The sequence below is a fragment of the Tenrec ecaudatus genome, chromosome X (assembly GCF_050624435.1).
Source record: "Tenrec ecaudatus isolate mTenEca1 chromosome X, mTenEca1.hap1, whole genome shotgun sequence".
Taxonomy (NCBI): Eukaryota; Metazoa; Chordata; class Mammalia; order Afrosoricida; family Tenrecidae; genus Tenrec; species Tenrec ecaudatus.
In genome coordinates this window covers 84229492-84248067 of record NC_134548.1, presented here as the reverse complement: position 1 = coordinate 84248067, position 18576 = coordinate 84229492, and the positions used below count along the sequence as shown (strand labels likewise).

At 43.4% G+C, this 18576-nt stretch overlaps 1 protein-coding gene across 1 annotated transcript; it reads right to left on the bottom strand.

Annotated features, from left to right (window-relative positions):
• Positions 1-5524: 5524 nt before the first annotated feature.
• Positions 5525-18118, bottom strand: FGF16 (fibroblast growth factor 16). The gene is made up of 3 exons (XM_075539332.1): positions 17845-18118; positions 9112-9215; positions 5525-5770 (listed from the first exon to the last, which is right to left on the bottom strand). The coding sequence occupies exons 1-3, from the start codon at positions 18116-18118 to the stop codon at positions 5525-5527; spliced, it is 624 nt and encodes a 207-aa protein (XP_075395447.1).
• Between the last annotated feature and the right edge of the window lie 458 nt (positions 18119-18576).

Here is an 18576-nt window from a genome sequence, read left to right as displayed (position 1 = left end):
TGTTCTTGAAAGTTTTTCCCTATCACCAACCCCCATTGTTTTTGTAAATAGTATCCAGCCACTTAAGTGTTTAATCTGTGCAGGTCAACAATTCATGTATTGCAGGTTGAAACCAGCCTATACTTGAATAACTTCCCTTTCCCAACAGTGTTTTAAAGTCTAAATTAATGACACTATCAGTAGAATTACCTTAAGTTCCAGGGAGATGGTTTATAATATTCTCTAACAGAAAATGACAATGTTTCTAAGATGAACCAGTAAAAATGTTTCTAAGATGAATGGATTTGAGGCTCACACTTAATTCTAGTCCCAACCTATGAACCATTAGTTCTTATGATGTGATCCTGCTTGATACTCACCTTCATTAAGAGGTCACTGAAGATATGAGTGCTATAGAAAAGTGCAGTGAAGAAATATGATGGTGCCCAACTGTCAGAAAGAATAGCATCTGGTGTCTTAAAGGCTTGTTTTAAAACAATCAGTCATCTAAGTGAGGTGCTAACTAAATCCACATGGAAGAAGCACAGCAACCTGTGTGATCCAAGGATCATAATTGATAAGATCCAAATATGAAGGAGGGTTTGGTATCAGAGCTTAAATTCTGAACGCCCTGTTTGCAGAGGTATATAGATGACAGTGGAAGACTAAAATCCACTTTCAGGGTCATAATATGGATTAAACCTCTGGTGAATCCCCTCTGATCATGGGTAAGGGATGTGAAGAGCCCTGTTGTCAGACAGAGAGCAATGTGAAGTCGGTTATGGCAGATGTAGTTTGGTTAGAATGCAACACCTTATCATTTGATCTCTCTTTTGACCCATTTTAAAGTTGTTTCAGTTTTGAATGTTTTCTGATTTATTTTCGATTGAGGGTTTTCTATGTTTTGTATACTTGTTGCTGCTGTTGTTTGCTTCTTGTTTGTGATTTGTATGATTTTCTGAAATTCAGGATAGGTCAAGCCATAGTTAGTAACTGGATCAATAATTACCTAGGGAAGATAGGAGGCGATAGAGAGTAAAGGAAGAAAATGTTCTGAAATTGATTGTGGTGATGATTTCACACTCTTCTTAATATGTTTCAATGATTAAATTGTATGATATGTGAAGTATATGCCAATAAAATGATTTAAAAGAATTACAGCCTAGGTAAACCTATGTTGGCAGTGTTACTCTGTCCTATGAGGTTACTCAGTCAGAATTGACGCGACAGCAATGGGTTATATATGAGGGAAAGTAAAAAGCATCGCTATAAAATCATAGAAACCTTTATTACACAAAAAATATAAAAATGTGAAGCACATGGCCAGCCCCACTATGAGACATGATGTCCCTCACTGACCCATGGCCCTGCAGGGGAAAGCACCGGAGACACAGTGTGGGAATTGCGCCTGACCTGATCCCACCACACCGAGGCAAAGCACTGGTGGAGTGCAGTGGAACAGCAAGGGAATGGAGCGGCAAGGTCCCCAGGGAATGCTGAAGGTGGACTTTGGGGCCAGGGCGTGGTGCCTCAACAGACTGGACTGGAAAACATTCCTAAAGGCCAACAAATGATCCTTGAAATAACTACAAGGTTTTCTTTCTTGTGTTTTGTTTTGTTCTTTGTCAGTGTTTTGTTGTTGTTGTTTTGTTGTATATTATTGCTTGGTTTTGCTCTGTCTTGTTTTTGTGCATGTTATTATCTCCGCAGGTCTGTCTAAATAAGATAGGCTGGATGAACAATCTGGAGGGAAAACAACGAGACCGACAGTTCCGGGGGGAAATGGGATATGGGAGGTGGTGGGTAAGGAAGTGGTGTTAACAAACCAAGGGACAAGGGAACAACAAGTGATCCAAATTGGTGGTGAGGTGGGGGTGGGAGGCTTGGTAGGGCATGATCAAGGGTGATGTAACGAAGAGGTATTGCTGAAACCTAAGTGGGGATTGAGCATGATAGTGGGACAGGAGGAAAGTCAAGGGAAATAGATGAGAGAGCTGGGAGACAAAGGGCATTTATAGAGGTCTAGACAAAGACATGCACATATGCAAATATATATATATGGAAATAGACCTATGTGCCTATATTTATAGGTTTAGTATTAAGGTGGTGGGAGGACATTGGGACTCCACTCAAGTACTCCCTCAATGCAAGAATACTTTCTTCTATTAAATTTGCATTCTATGATGCTCACCCTCCTGACACAACCGCTGAAGACAAAGTGGGTGAATAAGCAAATGTGGTGAAGAAAGCTGATGGTGCCCGGCTATCAAAGATATAGCGTTTGGGATCTTAAAGGCTTGAAGATAAACAAGTGGCCACCTAGGTCAGAAGCAACAAAGCGCACATAGAAGAACACACCAACCTGTGTGATCACGAGGTTCCGAAGGGATCAGTTATCAGGCATCAAAGAACAAAAAATCATATCAGTGGGTGCACACCTCCATGATATGATCGCTGAGGACAAACAGGTGCATAAGCAAATGTGGCGAAGAAAGCTGATGGTGCCTGGCTATTGAAAGGTATAGCATCTAGGGTCTTAAAGGCTTGAAGGTAAACAAGTGGCCATCTAGCTCAGAAGCAATAAAGCACACATGGAAGAATCACACTAGCCTGTGCAATCATGAGGTGTTGAAGGGATCAGGTATAAGGCATCATCAGAACAAAAACATCTTACCCTAGTGAATGAAGGGGGAAGTGCAGAGTGGAGACCCAAAGCCCATTTGTCTGCCACTGGAGATCCCCTTGCAGAGGGGTCTAGGGGAGGAGATGAGTCAGTCAGGGTGCGATGTAGCACTGATGAAGAATACAGCTTTCCTCTAGTTCCTAAATGCTTCCTCCCCCCCCCCCCCCACTATCATGATCCGAATTCTACCTTGTAAGTCTGGCTAGACCAGAGGATGTACACTGGTGCAGATAAGAGCTGGAGGCAGGGAATCCAGGGCGGATGATACCTCCAGGACCAGGAGTGTGAGTGGCGATACTGGGAGAGTAGAGGGAGAATGGGTTGGAAAGAGGGAACCGATTACAAAGATCTAAATGTGACCTCCTCCCTGGGGGATGGACAACAGAAAAGGGGGTGGAGGGAGACGTCGGACAGAGCAAGATATGACAAAATAGTAATTTATAAATTATCAAGGGATCATGAGGGAGGGGGAGCAGGGAGGGAGGGGAAAAGGGGGACCTGATGCCAAGGGCTTAAGTGGAGAGCAAATGCTTTGCAAACGATGAGGGCAATGAATGTACAGATGTGATTTACACAATTGATGTATGTATGGATTGTGATAAGAGGTGTATGAGCCCCTAATAAAATGTTTTTTTTAAAAAAAGAAAAGAAAACAAAAAAATGTGAAGCAATTGTTTCTTGACATATCTTCCATGTAGGTCTATACACTGCTGAAGGCAGTGCTTATATTTCTATAATCATTAATCAAAGGCCTTGGTAGCACTGTTAGGTGTTGGATTGCTACTTACAAGGACAATGGTTCAAACCCACCAGCTGCTCTGTGGAAGAAAGATTAGGCTGTCTGCTCTCATAAAGTTTTTTGTTTTTAAAAAAAAAATATGATTTGTGGTCATGATGTGTTCTTTTTTATATCATTTTATTGGGGGCTCATACAACTCTTCTCACAATCCATACATCCATCAGTTGTATAAAGCACATTTGCACATTCGTTACCCTCATCATTCTCAGAACATTTGCTCTCCATGTAAGCCCATCCTATAAAATTTTACAGACTCAGAAATCCTATAAAGGATTGCTCTAAGTTAGAACTGACTTTATGGCAGTGGGTGGGTAACCCTTTCCCAAAGAATTGTGTGCTCTTAGATTGAAACCGCATCAAAATAGCAGTTTTGACATCCTTGGAGGATGTCAAAATGATGTTCCTTTTCAATATTCTTTGAATTTGGGCATATCATAGCTGTAGGGTGGACAGGGTAAGATTTCTCAACAAATTTTTCCTATAAAACCCTTACTACCCTTGAAGAACGAGTGGATGCGGTGTGGTGATGGGGAAGAATCCATCAATGCAATCTTTCTGGCCTCTTTCTCACCAGTGCAGCCATCGGTTTGCTTAAAACTTCTTTTTAATTAGCCCTCGCCATCATCCTGTGTCCTTTGATTAAAAACTACTAAGATTGCCCCGTTGGAACTTCCACAGAACTGTCATCATAACTTTCTGGAACCTATTTGGAAGGCACTCTACCAAGACCCAACTGAGAGACCTTGTCTGTAGAGACATATTTGAACACCCTTGGAACTCTAGTAACAATGGTTTTTAACGCTGTAGACCTAGATGATAATGTTGAGAAGCAATATCTTTACATTTTTATATTTTCATTTAAGAAAGGTTTTTATGATGTTATAGCAATATTTTACTTAACATTGTGTTAGTGTATCTAAATATAAACATATTCATATTTAGATAGAGGTATAAATGTATTTAAATAAAATAAAATATTAAAATAAAATATATTTATATTCTCTCTATATATATGTATATATATGTATGTATATATTCTTTGTTTAATCCTAAGCACAAATGGGAGGTTCAGTCATTCAATAATAGCTGTTGGTACAGGCCTTCCTGAAACTTTGATTTGCCACTAAATTTAAAGTCATGGAACTGGAAAGGATCACTGGAACTTCATATCAGGCTCCTATACAAGGCAAATATACTGGATAATAGCATTATCATTATCTAGCAAAGGCATCAGAACATTCTAGTGTGTTGGAGAGAAAGAAGTTGTTCTTACAAAATTTTCAAATCAATAGACTTAGACAAAAGGCTATAATATAAAGATAATTTTATTGACAATAAAATCCTTAATAACTCATTTTATCATGTTTCAGTAGGACCTTATTCTTTCTGATGAAAATCCAGTCATAGCATCTCTAATTAAAAATAAAATTATTTTGAAATAAATAAATATATAAAATAAATAGCACATACATTTCATAAATAGTTTGTCCTTATGCACAGTATCCATGCTTACATTTTCATATCATTTTAAAAAAACGCACCCATGTCCTACTTCCAATGGCAGGAAAACTGCATGTCAGAACAGAAGAGAAATCTGTCACGTCAATGCAGGGATAGCTTGCAGCAGGGCTATAGCCCTAAGAATTTTCTCAATGAGATTTTTTCCAAAGCTCTGCAGGTAGCCTCCGTGGCAGATTCCTTGGTCTTTTATTTACCTACTGTTGAGGTATTTGGGTACATCCTGGAGCAAGAGACCCCTGGCCCTTGGCAGGGGCTCCTATTCTCTCTCATGCCACATCAGGGGAAAGAAGATGAATACAGAAAAAGATATATACAAGATTCCTTCTAGCCCATCCCCTCTCTACATATCCCTCCCCCAAATAACTCAACCTTGATATACACTTTGAACAACAAGGGAACAGCTAGGTTGAAGTTGAACAGTGGGTGCTTCTCTGGTATCTAACTTGGTAGCAAGAAAGGATTTAAACGCTATGAGTATAGTGCCTGCAGAGACAGCAGTGGTCCCACAATCTCTGGGTCATAGTGGTCACACTCGGGATTGGTTACCTATAATGGAAGAGGTCTCTGGATATGGAGGGCAACTTAGAAGGATCTACTGGCCTAGGTAAAAAGTGAGTGAATTTCTGGTGTCGTTTAGTCCTGTATCCCTCCCTGGGTGAACCATCTTTATTCAGAGCAACATAATACTGTCTCTCCGAGTCCGAGTGTTTGTACAAGGTGGAGGCATAGGTGTTGTACCAGTTTTCTTCAAACTGTTCCCGGAAAACACATTCACGTGTGAGTTTCTTCTGTGAGGGTGAGAAAATAAAGTAGAGCCCATTATACAATTATTTCTCCCATCCCACATTGCTGGTACAGAAATCCTGAAATAGCAATAGCACATTAATATTAGAAAATTTTGGCCAGTATCTTCCCGTATGCTTGTTCCAAAGATACTCCTAAATGTATCTCCTTCATCCTGGTTTTTGAGCCACACAAGACTATTTTATGTGAGATCTTTCCTGAAAGTAGGGAATTGGAGGAGATGGCCTCCCTACTGAGCTGTCTCTTCATTTAGGGCTGTTGATGCGCAAATTCACTGAGATTATAGGCAACTATGTCAAGGGACAGGCAATGCCCTTGGATCTATATAAAGCCCCATAGGAGGTGAGCTGTGATCTCTCCCAATGAACAGTCTCAAGCATGTCAGTTAGAAAGCTCAGAAAAGATCTCTATAAAAACTCCTCCAATCTCCCTACTTCAAGCTGGCAACTCCCTGGTCTCTTGCCTCTGTCTTTTCTTCTCACACTTGATCCAGCTGCCATACTGCTCGCTGGGGTTGCCAATACCAAGTGCTGGGGACAGGTCTATCTCTTACGTGTCAGGGAAAAATGTGTTTTGATTTCACGGGGTTGAGGCAGCCAGAAAGCATGATATGTGACTCAAAAGTCAAAGCAAGAAGTTGGGATCCCCTGAAAAGGTTGAGGTCAGCAAAGTCACTCCCTGGTTCTCACCACTGGGGTAGCTTCCAAAATAGAAAAAAAATGTAATGCAGCTAGCCCAGCCCAAGCTTGGGGCTAAGGCTGTTCACCAGATTCTGAAGCCCTCACTTTCATTTGGCCTTTGGGATTCAGCTGAAGCAATCTAGAAACCAGGGACTGAGTTGTTATTCTAAGAACCTTCAGTATGAAGGCCAGCTCTTCCATTGCTTTTTTAAAAGAATTATTTTATTGGAAGCTCGTACAATTCTTATCACAATCCATACATGTATCCACTGTGTCAAGCACATTTGTACATTTGCTGCCATCATCATTCTCAAAACATTTGTTTTCTACGTGAGCCCTTGATATCAGCTCCTCATTTCCCCCCTCCCTCCTGCTCCCCCCTCACTCATGAACCCTTGATAATTTATAAATTATTATTATTTTGTCATTTCTTACACTGTCTGATGTCTCACTTCATCCAATTTTCTGTTGTCCATCACCCAGGGAGGAGGTTATATGTAAGTCCTTGCAATCTATTTCCCCTTTCTATCCCACCTTCCGTCCACTCACCAGGTATCGCCACTGGTGCTGAAGGGCTCATCTGTCCTGGATTCCCTGTGTTTCCAGTTCCTATCTGTACCAGTGTCCATCCTTTGGTTTAGCCAGATTTGTAAGGTAGAATTGGGATCATGACAGTGGGGGGAAGAAGCATTTAAGAACTAGAGGAAAGTTGTATGCTTCATCCTTGCTACCCTGCACCCTGACTGGCTCGTCTCTTCCCTGAGACCCTTCTGTAAGGGGGTGTACAGTTGCCTATAGATGGGCTTTGGGTCTCCACTCTGCGCTCACCCTCACTTACAATGATATGATTTTTTGTTCTTTGATGCCTGATACCTGGTCCCTTCGACACCTTGTGGTCACATAGGCTGGTGTGCTTCTTCCATGTGGGCTTTGTTGCTTCTGAGCTAGATGGCTGCTTGTTTACCTGCAAGCCTTTAAAACCCCAGACGCTATATTTTGTGATAGCTGGGCACCATTGGCTTTCTTCACCATATTGGCTTATGCATACTTTTCTCTTCAGTGATCGTGTTGGGAAACTGTGCATCATGGAATGTCAATTTAATAGAACAAAGTATTCTTGCATTGAGTAAGTACTTGAGTGGAGGTCCAATGTGCATCTGCTGCCTTAACACTAAACCTATAAATATGTGCATGTAGATCTATTTCCCCACCATCCTATATAAATATATTTACAAATGTACATGCCTGTATTTAGACCTCTATAAATACCCTTTGCCTCCTAGTTCTTTCCTCTATTTCCTTTCACTTTCCTCTCATCCCACTGTCATGCTCAGCCTTCACTTGGGTTTCAGTATTTTCTCTCTGTTACATTGCCCTTGCTGAATCCCTACCAGACCTCTCACACCCTCCTTGCCACTAAGTTTGGATCACTTGTTGCTCCTTGTCCCTGGATTGGTCAACATCACCTCCTTATCCCTGCTTTCCCCTCTCCCATGTCCACCTGGAACCATTGGTCTCCTTGCTTTCTCCTCCAGACTGTTCATCCAGCCTATCTTATCTAGATAGATCTGCAGAGGTAATAATATGCACCAAAAACCAAGGCAGAGCAAGACAAAGTGACAAAAGAGAACACACGGTGACAACAAAAAAGAAAACCAACGACCCAGAAAAGAATAAATAAATTTTAAAAAGAAAAAATTTTTAAAAGAAAACCTGTAAATAGATCAAGGTCTGATTTTTTACCTCTAGGTGTGTCTTGTAAGTCTTACGGGGTGCCACGCTCTGGCCCCAAAGTCTATCCTTTGCACTCCATCAGGGCCGCCCTGCTCTGCTCCCCATTGCTTATTTTCATATTTACTACTGTGCTATTCCTCTCCCCAAACCAAACTCACTATCATCCAGTCAACTTCAACTCATAGCAACCTTATAGGACAGTGGGTTTCCCTGTGGGTGTCTGAGACTATAAATCTTCCTGAGAGTAGAAGCCTCATTTTTCTTCCAAGGAATGGCCAGTGGTTTCATATTGCTGTCCTTGTGGCTCGCAGTCCAATACATAACCACTATGCCACCTGAGCTTCTCTAGGTACGTATTAAAATTCACATGTGTTCCCTGGGACAGTTAATGTTTGAAATGAGTGTCTCCCAAAGTGAGCAATACAACTTCCTGGGGAGTGCTGGAACTATTCAGGAGGCTGCAAAAGCAAATGTCTACACTTTATCCTGGATTGTTGTCTATAATACAAAAGTTGTTAATTACCAGAGGCGGGGGGAGGGGGAAGTAATTTCTTTTCCTGAAAAGACGGGTAATATGGCAAATATGTTTGGGAACCTATGCTGTAAACCCTGGCCATCTACTGATGAACTAACAGAGGAACTTACTGTTGCTATCAAACTAGCTAGCTAGTCCTCTCATTGGAAAGGCAAGGGCCAATGGATCATAGATAAGCTTATGCTTTGCTGGCAGAAAATTTAGTCAAGGTGTTAATGTAGCAAGACCCTGGCAATCAGGAAATTACTAAAAGACACCAATCTTCAGATTGGCTAGAATGCTTTCAAGTGTTAGATAAATGCTTTTATACGTTTGCCTTACATTGTCCAAACACCGGTAGTTATAGCCTCCGAAGAAAAGAAAACTTTAAACTTACCGAACCATATAATTCTCCTCGATCATTCATTCCTAAGTACAGTCCAGAGTCCACTCCTCGGATGCTGATCAGTCCCACAGCCAGGCTGATAAACTCCAGGATTCCTTGAAAAAAAAAAGGAAATGCAATTCCCATTACTAACAACGAGCTAAAAGGAAGTTGTTCAGGTGACATGGGCTACCAGTTATTTTTATCCAACTAGAGGCTAGCCCTGTGTATACTTGGTGAATTACCCCATGAAACCATATTTCGAAGTAAGAATGGAAACTCAGAGAAGACACACAGTCTCTCTGGACCTTGTTTTCCATATGTAATGGGAAGAAACCCTCTCTGCTTCTACTTAACACTCTTAGGCAATTACGAGGAAGAAACTGAGGGAATGCTTTGGTTATTAAAGTTTCATAATTGTAAGATACATTGCTGTCGAGTATATTTACTCATTAATTGACTATTTCATTAACCAACAATTGCATTTATGACAATAAAAAAGGGACTATCCAATTATTTGGAGCATTAATAATGCAAGCCTGACAGTAACAATTGCCGAAGTGTGAGGTGAGAATAACACTGGCTGTGATGGTTAAAATTATGTGTCAACTTGATTGGGCCATGATTCTTAGTGGTTTGACAGTTATGTTATGATGTAATATGACAGCTATAGAATGATGAAGTTTGACAGTTATATAGCGATGTAGTCATCTCCCATTTTTAATCTGATGATGTCATCTGCCACTTTTTCATAACACTGATTTTTGCAGAATGACTTGGTTTTTAGAATCTAAGCATGTTGATAAGTAAGGAATCAATGCACCACCATTTTAATAAATGAGAGAGCAGCTATCTAAGTAGAAAAATGAGATTAAATTTCTGTATCATTTCCAAAGTCACTTCCCCTTTTCCCAAGAGACACCTGGCTATCTTGTAGACTAAGGATGTTTTTCATTCTCTCAGCTCCCACGTCTTTAAAGTCAATTATTCTATTTCCAACTGCCTTAGTTAACACCAACGTAGGCCACAGAGGATACTAAGTTTGTTCACAGTGCTTATGGACGGAGGCAAAATGTGGATCAGTGAGGGCTTTCTCCTAGTGCATGTTTTCAGCCAGTTCAGCACATGGCTGACAACCCAGCCATGTCTATTTTCTCTCTTGAGAATTTTAAGTTTATCTAGGATAAAGAATTGGACTGGATACTGATTTGAGATATCGTAACTTTTAGGGGAAAGGGAAGAAGTTAAGAAAAATCCCGTAGCTGAGGTTAGAGCTGAGGATTTGAAAACATTTTTATTTACTCAGGAACGGAAGAAAAATGAAAAGGAAACAAAGAATTTAACTACTAACAGGGGGGAAAGGACTCATAACTGAAAGCCTAAGGATACTTAAACTCTTGAAATTCTGTTCAAAGATAGTACATCTAGTATATAGATGCAGACATACCAATCAACTAGAATTGTCTTTGATATCATTGTATAGATCCATGTTTTTCAGTACACATGCCAACATTTGGTATAATTGATTCACGGAGGCACTCAAAGGTCTAAAATGAACTCACATTTGGTGGTTCTTCATATCAAACCTATGAAGTTCTTAAGGGTTTTATTCTATGCAATTGGAACAGGACTAATTTTTTAAATATAAAAAATGTAAGCGGTTAATTTTGAAGTAAGGTACAGGCATGGAAACGAAAAGTCAATGGGATGTCTCCAGGGGAAGTATCCCAGTGACTTAAACTGGTGTATGGATATTTACTCAGGCATGGCAGCTTTTACTCAATCAGGTGTCTTTAAGACAATTCCAACTTATCTAACCCTATGTGTGTCAGAGCACAACTGTGCTCCATGGAGTTTTCTTCTTCTTTTCTTTTTTTAACTTTTACTGGGGGCTCTTACAACTCATCACAATCCATACATTCATCCAGTGTGTCAAGCACATTTGCACATATGCTGCCCTCATCATTTTCAAAGCATTCTCTTCCCACTTGAGTCACTGTTATCAGCTCCTCATTTCTTCCCCCTTCCTCCCCTGCCTGCCCTCCCTCACAAACCCTTGAGAAGTTATAGATTACTATTTTCATATCTTACATCATCCTCCGTCACCCCTCACCCACTTTTCCGTTGTTCATTCCCCTGGGAGGGGGTTCTAGATCGATTCTTGTGATCAATTTCCCCTTCCTCCCCCCACCCTCCCCCAATCCTCCTGGTATCTCTACTCTCATTCTTGGCCCTGAGGGGTTTATCTATCCTGGATTCCCTGTGTTGCAGGCTCTTATCTGTAGTGCATGCTCTGGTCTAATCCAATTTGTAAGGTAGAATTGAAGTCATAATAGTGGGGGGAAGGAAGCACCAAAGAACTAGAGGAAAGTTGTGCGCTTCATCGGTGCTATACAGCACCCTGTTACCCCTCTTTGAGGGGATGTCCAATTGTCTACAGATGGGCATTGGATCACCATTCCATGCCATCCCCACCCCCCATTCACATCAGGTATGATTTTGTTCTGGGTCATCTGAGATGCCTGATACCTGATCCCATCGACACCTCATGATCACACAGGCTGGTGTGCTTCTTCCATGTGGACTGTGTTGCTTCTTAGTTACATGGCTGCTTGTTTATCTTCAAGCTTTTAAGACCCCAGATGCTATATCTTTTGCTAGCTGGGAACCATCAGCTTTCTTCACCACATTTGCTTATGTACCCATTTGTCTTCAGCGATCGTGTCAGGAAGGTGAGCATCATGGAATGCTGTATTATTAAAACAATGAGTTCTTGTGTTGAGGGAATACTTGAATTGAGGCCCAATGTTCATCTGTTACATTAATACTAAACCTATAAATATATGCACATAAATATTTCCCCATCATATATAAACACATTTACATATGTACATGCCTCTATTTAGACCTCTATAAATGTTTTTTGCCTCCTGGTTCTTTCCTCTATTTCTTTTTACTTTCCTCTTGTCCCACCATCATGTTTGGCCTTCATTTGGGTTTAGTAATTCCTTGCTGCTACATTGCCCTTGAGTAAGCCCCACTAGACATCCTACACCTTTCTCTCCATTGATTTTAGTTCACTTGTTGTTCCCTTGACCCTGGGTTGGTCCCCTCCCCACCCTTTTCCCACCTTCTATCTAGTTTTCTATGGCTAGACCTTTTTGATTGCTAGATCTTTTTTTCTGAGATGCCACTTGTTGAATTTGAATCTCCAACCTTTTGGTTAATAAGTAAGCATGCTAACCATTTGCACTGCTCAAGAACTCCATGGCAGTTTTATGAAGACCTCGTTCCACAGCCCATTTTGAACTATTTCAAGAATGTAAGGGTCTTCTGCTGCCGTTATATAGAACAGTAAGATGCCTTAGCATCTAGGACTGAAATTCTCCTCCAAGTTTTCTTCTCATTTTGGTTTTTGCTAACTCATAGCCAAACTAAACTCATTGCTTTTGCCTCTATTTAGGATTTCTGAGGTTTTTTAAATCTTTACGGGAGCAAGTAGCCTCATCTCCTGTAGAGCAGCTGGTGGACTTGAACTTGCAGTTAGCAGTCCAGCACTTACTGGACAGTGCCACCAGGGCTCCTTAGAGTACACAGAAAAAGCAGCTTTTGCAAAAGAGCTTCACATATGATGGCAGGAGGGGACAGAAAAGTAACTAGTGCCAAGTAGGGGCTAATGAAATCCAGATTTAATAGACCAAAATATTTAGTTGTACCCAAGGTTCTGATTTTGGTTCTGGCCATCTTAACATAAATGACTTCTATGAAGAAGTTGTATTTTAAGATGTACAACTGAGAGGGATTGCACGATCAAGATCTAAAGAGAATCTAAGATGTAAAAATGGGCTGACACTAACAAAATATGCACCATAATATTTATCAACTCCATAAATGTAATTGGAACTAATTTTTTATCATGCCACTCCTCTCAGCTGTATGCCTTTAGAACAAATGTAAAGTCCTAAACTTGCGTCCCTAAACCCTCAGTGGAGGCGAGGAAAGGGTAACCTCAAGCGTAGATGGTTGAATCCATCGTACTTCTTAGTTCATAATCCATTGCCATCATTGGCTTGGGCAAGGGTTTTTATTTATCCATTTATTTTATTTCCATCTCCTGCTCCCATCTGCCTCCCCACTTCAGGCAACCATGTAAATTATCTGAAAACATACACTGTTATTTTGTGTTTCTGTACATTTTTATGATATATTTTATTTTGTTTGACCGTCTTTGAAATGGGGAGATATGACTTATCAAGGCATAGACCACAAAAACCCTATATTGAGTGACGTAAGCTCAGTATGTGTGATTAGTGGGATGCAAAAATAAAATAATTATTTTATTATTAAAAATAAAAAGGGATTGCTGCTCCCCTTACTGGTCCCCAGGGGTTTATCTGTTCTGGATTCCTGTAGCAGTGATACTAGGAGGGCAAGGGTAAGGGGGCGGGGGTTTAAGAGGGAACTGATCACAATGATTGATGTACGGCCCTCATCCCAGGGGGACGGAGAGCAGAAAGGTGGGTGAAATGAGGCAGCAGTCGGTGTGTAAGACATGAAAAAAAAAGAGAATAATTTATAAATTATCAAGGGGGCATGGGGAAAGAGGGGGGAATGAACTGATGCCAGGAGCTCAAGTAGAAAGAAAATATTTTGAAAAACTGATGGCAACATATGTAAAGATGTGTTTGACAAAATGGATATATGTATGGATTGTGATAAGAGCTGTAAGAGCCCCCAATAAAATAAAATACAATAAAAAATTTTAAGGGAAAAAGCTAATATGCACAGAGTCCATTCTGATTCATAACAACCCTATAAAACATGGGAGAACTGCTCCTGTGGGTTTCTAAGACTGTAACTGTTTACGGGAGTGCAAAGCCTCATCTTTCTTCCACAGAGCAGCTGGGAGCTTTGCACTGCTAGCCTTGGGGTTAGCAGTCAAACGTGTGACCACTATGCTGCTAGGGCTCTTTAATATGCTACAGACTGCATGAATAGAGGACTAGCAGTTAGCATAAGAAAGGGAATGATCCCACAGAGTAATGTGTTTACTTCTGGCAACGTCCTATAAGAGATGGATATGGGAAAACAGAAGACTCAACAGAGAATGTCCAGTATGGCTTAACCTAAAAACCTAACAAAAAGTAGAAAGCAGGTTACATTCACTTCTGGGGGCTAAACTTTGAAAGATACCAGCCTGGAGTCTTCAGTTATTGCTTTTCCTCAGCAAATTACTACCAAGCTTCAAGTCTTCATTCTTTCCTTGTCTGAGTATCTGGTGCCTCTCAGCACTGTGGGCTCATTAAGCAGTGGGGGTCAGTTTGTCATCTCCCTGTCCAAGACCTGGTGTGAGAACAAACCACGAAACCCCAGAGGTGTGGCCATTTGAGTCACCACAGTTTTCTCCAATTCTCATTTAACCCTATGCCAAAGGACAGATCATACCGGAAGTCGCTTGAGTTGTGTCCAGTATCGGGGTCTCCAGCAGCTGGAGTCATCCCCGCCCAGCTGTCTTTGGGCATCATTTCCTTTTGCCAATTTTTGTCTTCACTGGATTTAAACTGTGGGAACACGGTGGCACATGCTGATGGAACAGCTATTCCTAAACCTTCTCCTGAATCGCAGCCAGCATGAAGGGGAAGAGAAAACAAGCCATTTCCACATGTTCCCAGCTACAGCTGGAGAGGGGTGTTAGCAGTAAAATCTCAAGGCAAAATATTAAGTAGACAAAATTTGTCCTCAGGACTTTCACCCCTTCAAGGCCCAGGAGCCCTCTGTACCCTGCCTCATCTCGACTTATTCACATCACACTATACAATTTCTTCTCTTCTTACACCTATCTCCCCATGGCTTCATTCAAAACTGGTCTGTCCTGGGGCCCATCGCTTCAGACTTTAGATAGATGACTGGCTATTGTGTCATTTAATCTGAGTCCGTAATTCTTTTGAGCAACCTTAGCCATGCTGTCAGGCCTTCAGGGCCAAGATAGTGCTGCTTTGGCATCTTGCCAAATGAGAACCAGCTCACTCAAACCCCAGAGCAGCTGCACGAGCTTGCTCTATCCCACCTGGCGAGAAAGGTCTCTACTCCAATCTGGCTCCCAGTCTCTGTTCTGCCAGTTCACAGTGCCCTCAGGAATGTCAGTATCCCTGTGAACCTCATGTAAACTCCCAGCCAGGCAACGATTGAAATCCTCCTGGCTACTGCCTGCAGATGGGGGTGGGGGAGCATATGCAGTGCCAACAGGTTATTATTTGGAGTAGGGGTTGCTCTTGGGCTCATTCTGAACATTTGGATTCCAGGGTAATCCTTGGGGGCCCTGCTCTCCAATTACAACAAATAGCTATTTACTTTACACGGCCTTTGGAGCCTATCCCCTCCCCCCCAGCAGAAATCTATAATATTTTATATCTTAAGTCTGGCCTACTTTACCCTGCTGGAATGTTGACTGCTAAAGCACTTATGGAATGTTAAAGTTTCGATTTATTGAAGACCCTGCATGATTAACTCAAATGTGGAGGAAGGAGAGCGTTAGTAAATGCAAATGCCACCTCTTTCTTTGCCAAAAGCTAAACTGAGACAGAGTGCGTGTGTGTGTGTGTGCGTGCGTGTGTTTGTAGGTTGGCAAGGGCAGTTACAAAGAAACCGCTTTGACCAGTGATCATTTCCTTTGTAGGAAATACAGGGACTGTTCAGGAAGTTAGAGGAGGAAAGAGAAAGGTGATGAAGAAGTGGTCTCGGGAAATGTTTTTTTTTTTTTTAAACAAAACAAAACTGAGGCAGTCAGTTAAACAGCAGTGAAAACATCCTTTTCTCCTGCCTGTTTTATTTCCTTTGGTTTCTCCTTAAATTTAACACTCTTAACAGGTTTGGGAGATGAAAAGAAATCAAGATGTGTCTTTAGGGAGTTAATTAAAGACCACTTATCCCAAGAGCCTATTACTGATTTATGTTGACCTTGTAGGTTATTTGGCTCAGTTTAGGTATGCAGCCAGACAAACACTTGTAGCCTCTGGGAACTGTGTTCATAGTTTCTCCACCTTCACTGCCCCACCCCCACACTTCTCCATTCTTCCATGACTTTATATAAATACATACATATATATACATATATATATAAAATGAGCTACCCCAGCATCTTTGGGGCATATTTTGGCAGCCTCCAGGAGGCTCTGAAGCCAGGGTGGGAATCCTTCTGAAGAGGAACAAAAAGGGACTGCAAAGTCACAAGTAATCAAAGGGAAAGGAGCCAAGTTCACACTCCCAACACCTCATCACCCTTTGAGGACCTGCTGCAAGTTTATACAAACACCTGCACCCCTCTGTTGCTCCCCCACCCTACTGTATTCCAGTTCTGAGTGCATTTTTCCAAGATGACATAGACCTCATTAGGGTTCCTGTCTGCTCCCAGCAAGGAAGGCCAATCCTGGCCCTAAGTTGTTTGCTATGCTTGGTCTTGCCCAGCAACTGGCCCCTACACCTTAAAAAAAATTGTTTTAACTCAGCACGCCAGTTGCAGCTCTAGCTAGGAATAGAGGACAGGAGGAAAGATTGGTTTGTGGGGAGAAGGGAGAGAGATTGAAACAAGAAAGGAAAGGTGTCGGGTTTGAGGGTAAGCAGAGCCTAGGGGTGGAAGGTGCCCTTCTTGGGTTATAGAGTCCTTGGGAGGAAGTAGCGAGGATTAGGAGATTGGGGGTGGGGTCAAGGAGAGGGAGCTCTCACTATACCTGCACAAAGCTTAGTAGAGAGAAAATAGGAAATTGAAAGTAAAAATGGCCAAGTTACGGAGGAACGATCAAAACATCTGCTTAAAAGTGGAATGCTCTCCGTTTGTATGATCCAGGTTCCTATTATTGTGTAGTTCCTTCTGTGTGCGGAACAAGCAGCTATGCCTTTGAATAAGCAGCGAACAGGTAGGCAGAGACAATGCTGAATGGAGATAGAATGGTTCCTGTCCGGGACCCAGGAGACACCTATTTCTGGGGTAGGGTAGAACCAGGATCAACCAGGATTTGTGCAGTTCCTTCTCTGGAAGCAGGCATCCCGAAGTCGGTCAGGGTAAACTGCCTTTTTACAGGGAACCCGGTAGAGTTTCCTAGATGCCTGGTACCCACCCAGCTCACGCCTTGATGTCTAGATTGACTCCTACCCTGGGCAAAGCAGCCCGAGCCATACAGGTGCTGTGGCTGCCCAGTCACCTCAGGCCCAAAGCGATCCAGGCGCAGGTCACCAGTCCACCACACCGAGCATGGCCGAGGCTCTTGCTCTGGGCAGTTGGCTCAAGGGCCTTGCTGCCCTCGAGGATCGCTGACCGTCCCCCCCCTCCGCCCTGCCCCGTAGCCACAGCCCATTCCACTCCCACCTTCCCACCCCCATCCCCAGAATTGAAACCATCTCCTAGCTCGACCTGCTTTCTTCAGGGAGCTGTTTCCAGTTCTCCGAAGCACCCCCAGCTCCGGGGGGGGGAGGGGGAGGGGGAGGATGGGAAAAGGAGAGGCTAAATCTCAAGATGCCCCGGCGCCTGCTCCTCTTCCGTCGACGAGTTCGAGGCTGCAGGGCGCCCCGATGCGGAGCGGCGCGGCCCTCGCCTTGACGTCGGGTCCACTGGGAGTCCCCAGCTGCCTCCCATGCCGACCAGCCCGGACGGCCCTGTGCGAAGCCCCGCGCCTGAGCCCCGGGCTGCGGCCTCCTCGCTGTCCGCTCCGGCTCGCCCCCCGCCCCCGCCCCCGCCCGCCGCGTCCTCACCGAAGCGACTGTGGTCGTGGCGGGTGCCGTGCACCGTGCCGTTGGGAAAGATCTCCAGGTGGAAGCCCGTGCGGCAGTAGAGCTGCCGCCGCCGCAGGATCCCCTTCAGGTGCGCGAAGTCGCTGGGCGAGCCGCGCTGCAGCTTGCCCTCGATCTGGCCCAGGCGCTCGGTCAGGACGCCCGGGGAGTCCGCGAAGGGCACGCTCCCCAGCGAGGAGGACAAGCCGTGGAGATCCCAGTCCAGAGAGGTGAAGACCGCTCCCACCTCTGCCATGGCGGGACCGGCCGAGGCGGGACCGGGGCGGGGTGGGGGGCAGGGGGTGGGAGGGATGGGGGTCCCTCTAGGACCAAAGCGGGGTGGCAGGGCGCGAACTTCCTTCTCCAGCGGCTAGCACCAGAATGGGCGATTCCGTGGCGCTTGCAAGCTCTTTTCTTCGGCTCGGCTCAGCTCGGCTCTGCTCTCTCCCAAACGCCGGGCGACGTCTGTGGTCTGTTCGCGTCCAAGGAACTTGTCCGAGGTTGGGAGTGGAGGGCAGCGCACTCCTGACCTTGCTCTCAGGCAGAGTGCAGCTTCCCCGCCACGTCCCTCGCCCCCGGCCCGTCTCTCATAGCTTGTTTCTTGGGCTATCAGATGCCAAACGGCACTTTATATACATACTCACTCCCCTTACATTGACATATTGGCGATTTAAATACAAGCCACACCTCACTGGCATTCACTCAGAGATTGGT

Bases quoted from the DNA above. Each gene is read 5' to 3' on its own strand.
- FGF16 (XM_075539332.1), bottom strand. From the start codon at position 18,118: ATGGCAGAGGTGGGAGCGGTCTTCACCTCTCTGGACTGGGATCTCCAC. The intron at 9,216-17,844 runs GTGAGGACGCGG...TTTTTTTTCAAG, and splicing joins CCACGACCACAGTCGCTTCG to GAATCCTGGAGTTTATCAGC. The intron at 5,771-9,111 runs GTAAGTTTAAAG...TCACCCTCACAG, and splicing joins GAGGAGAATTATATGGTTCG to AAGAAACTCACACGTGAATG.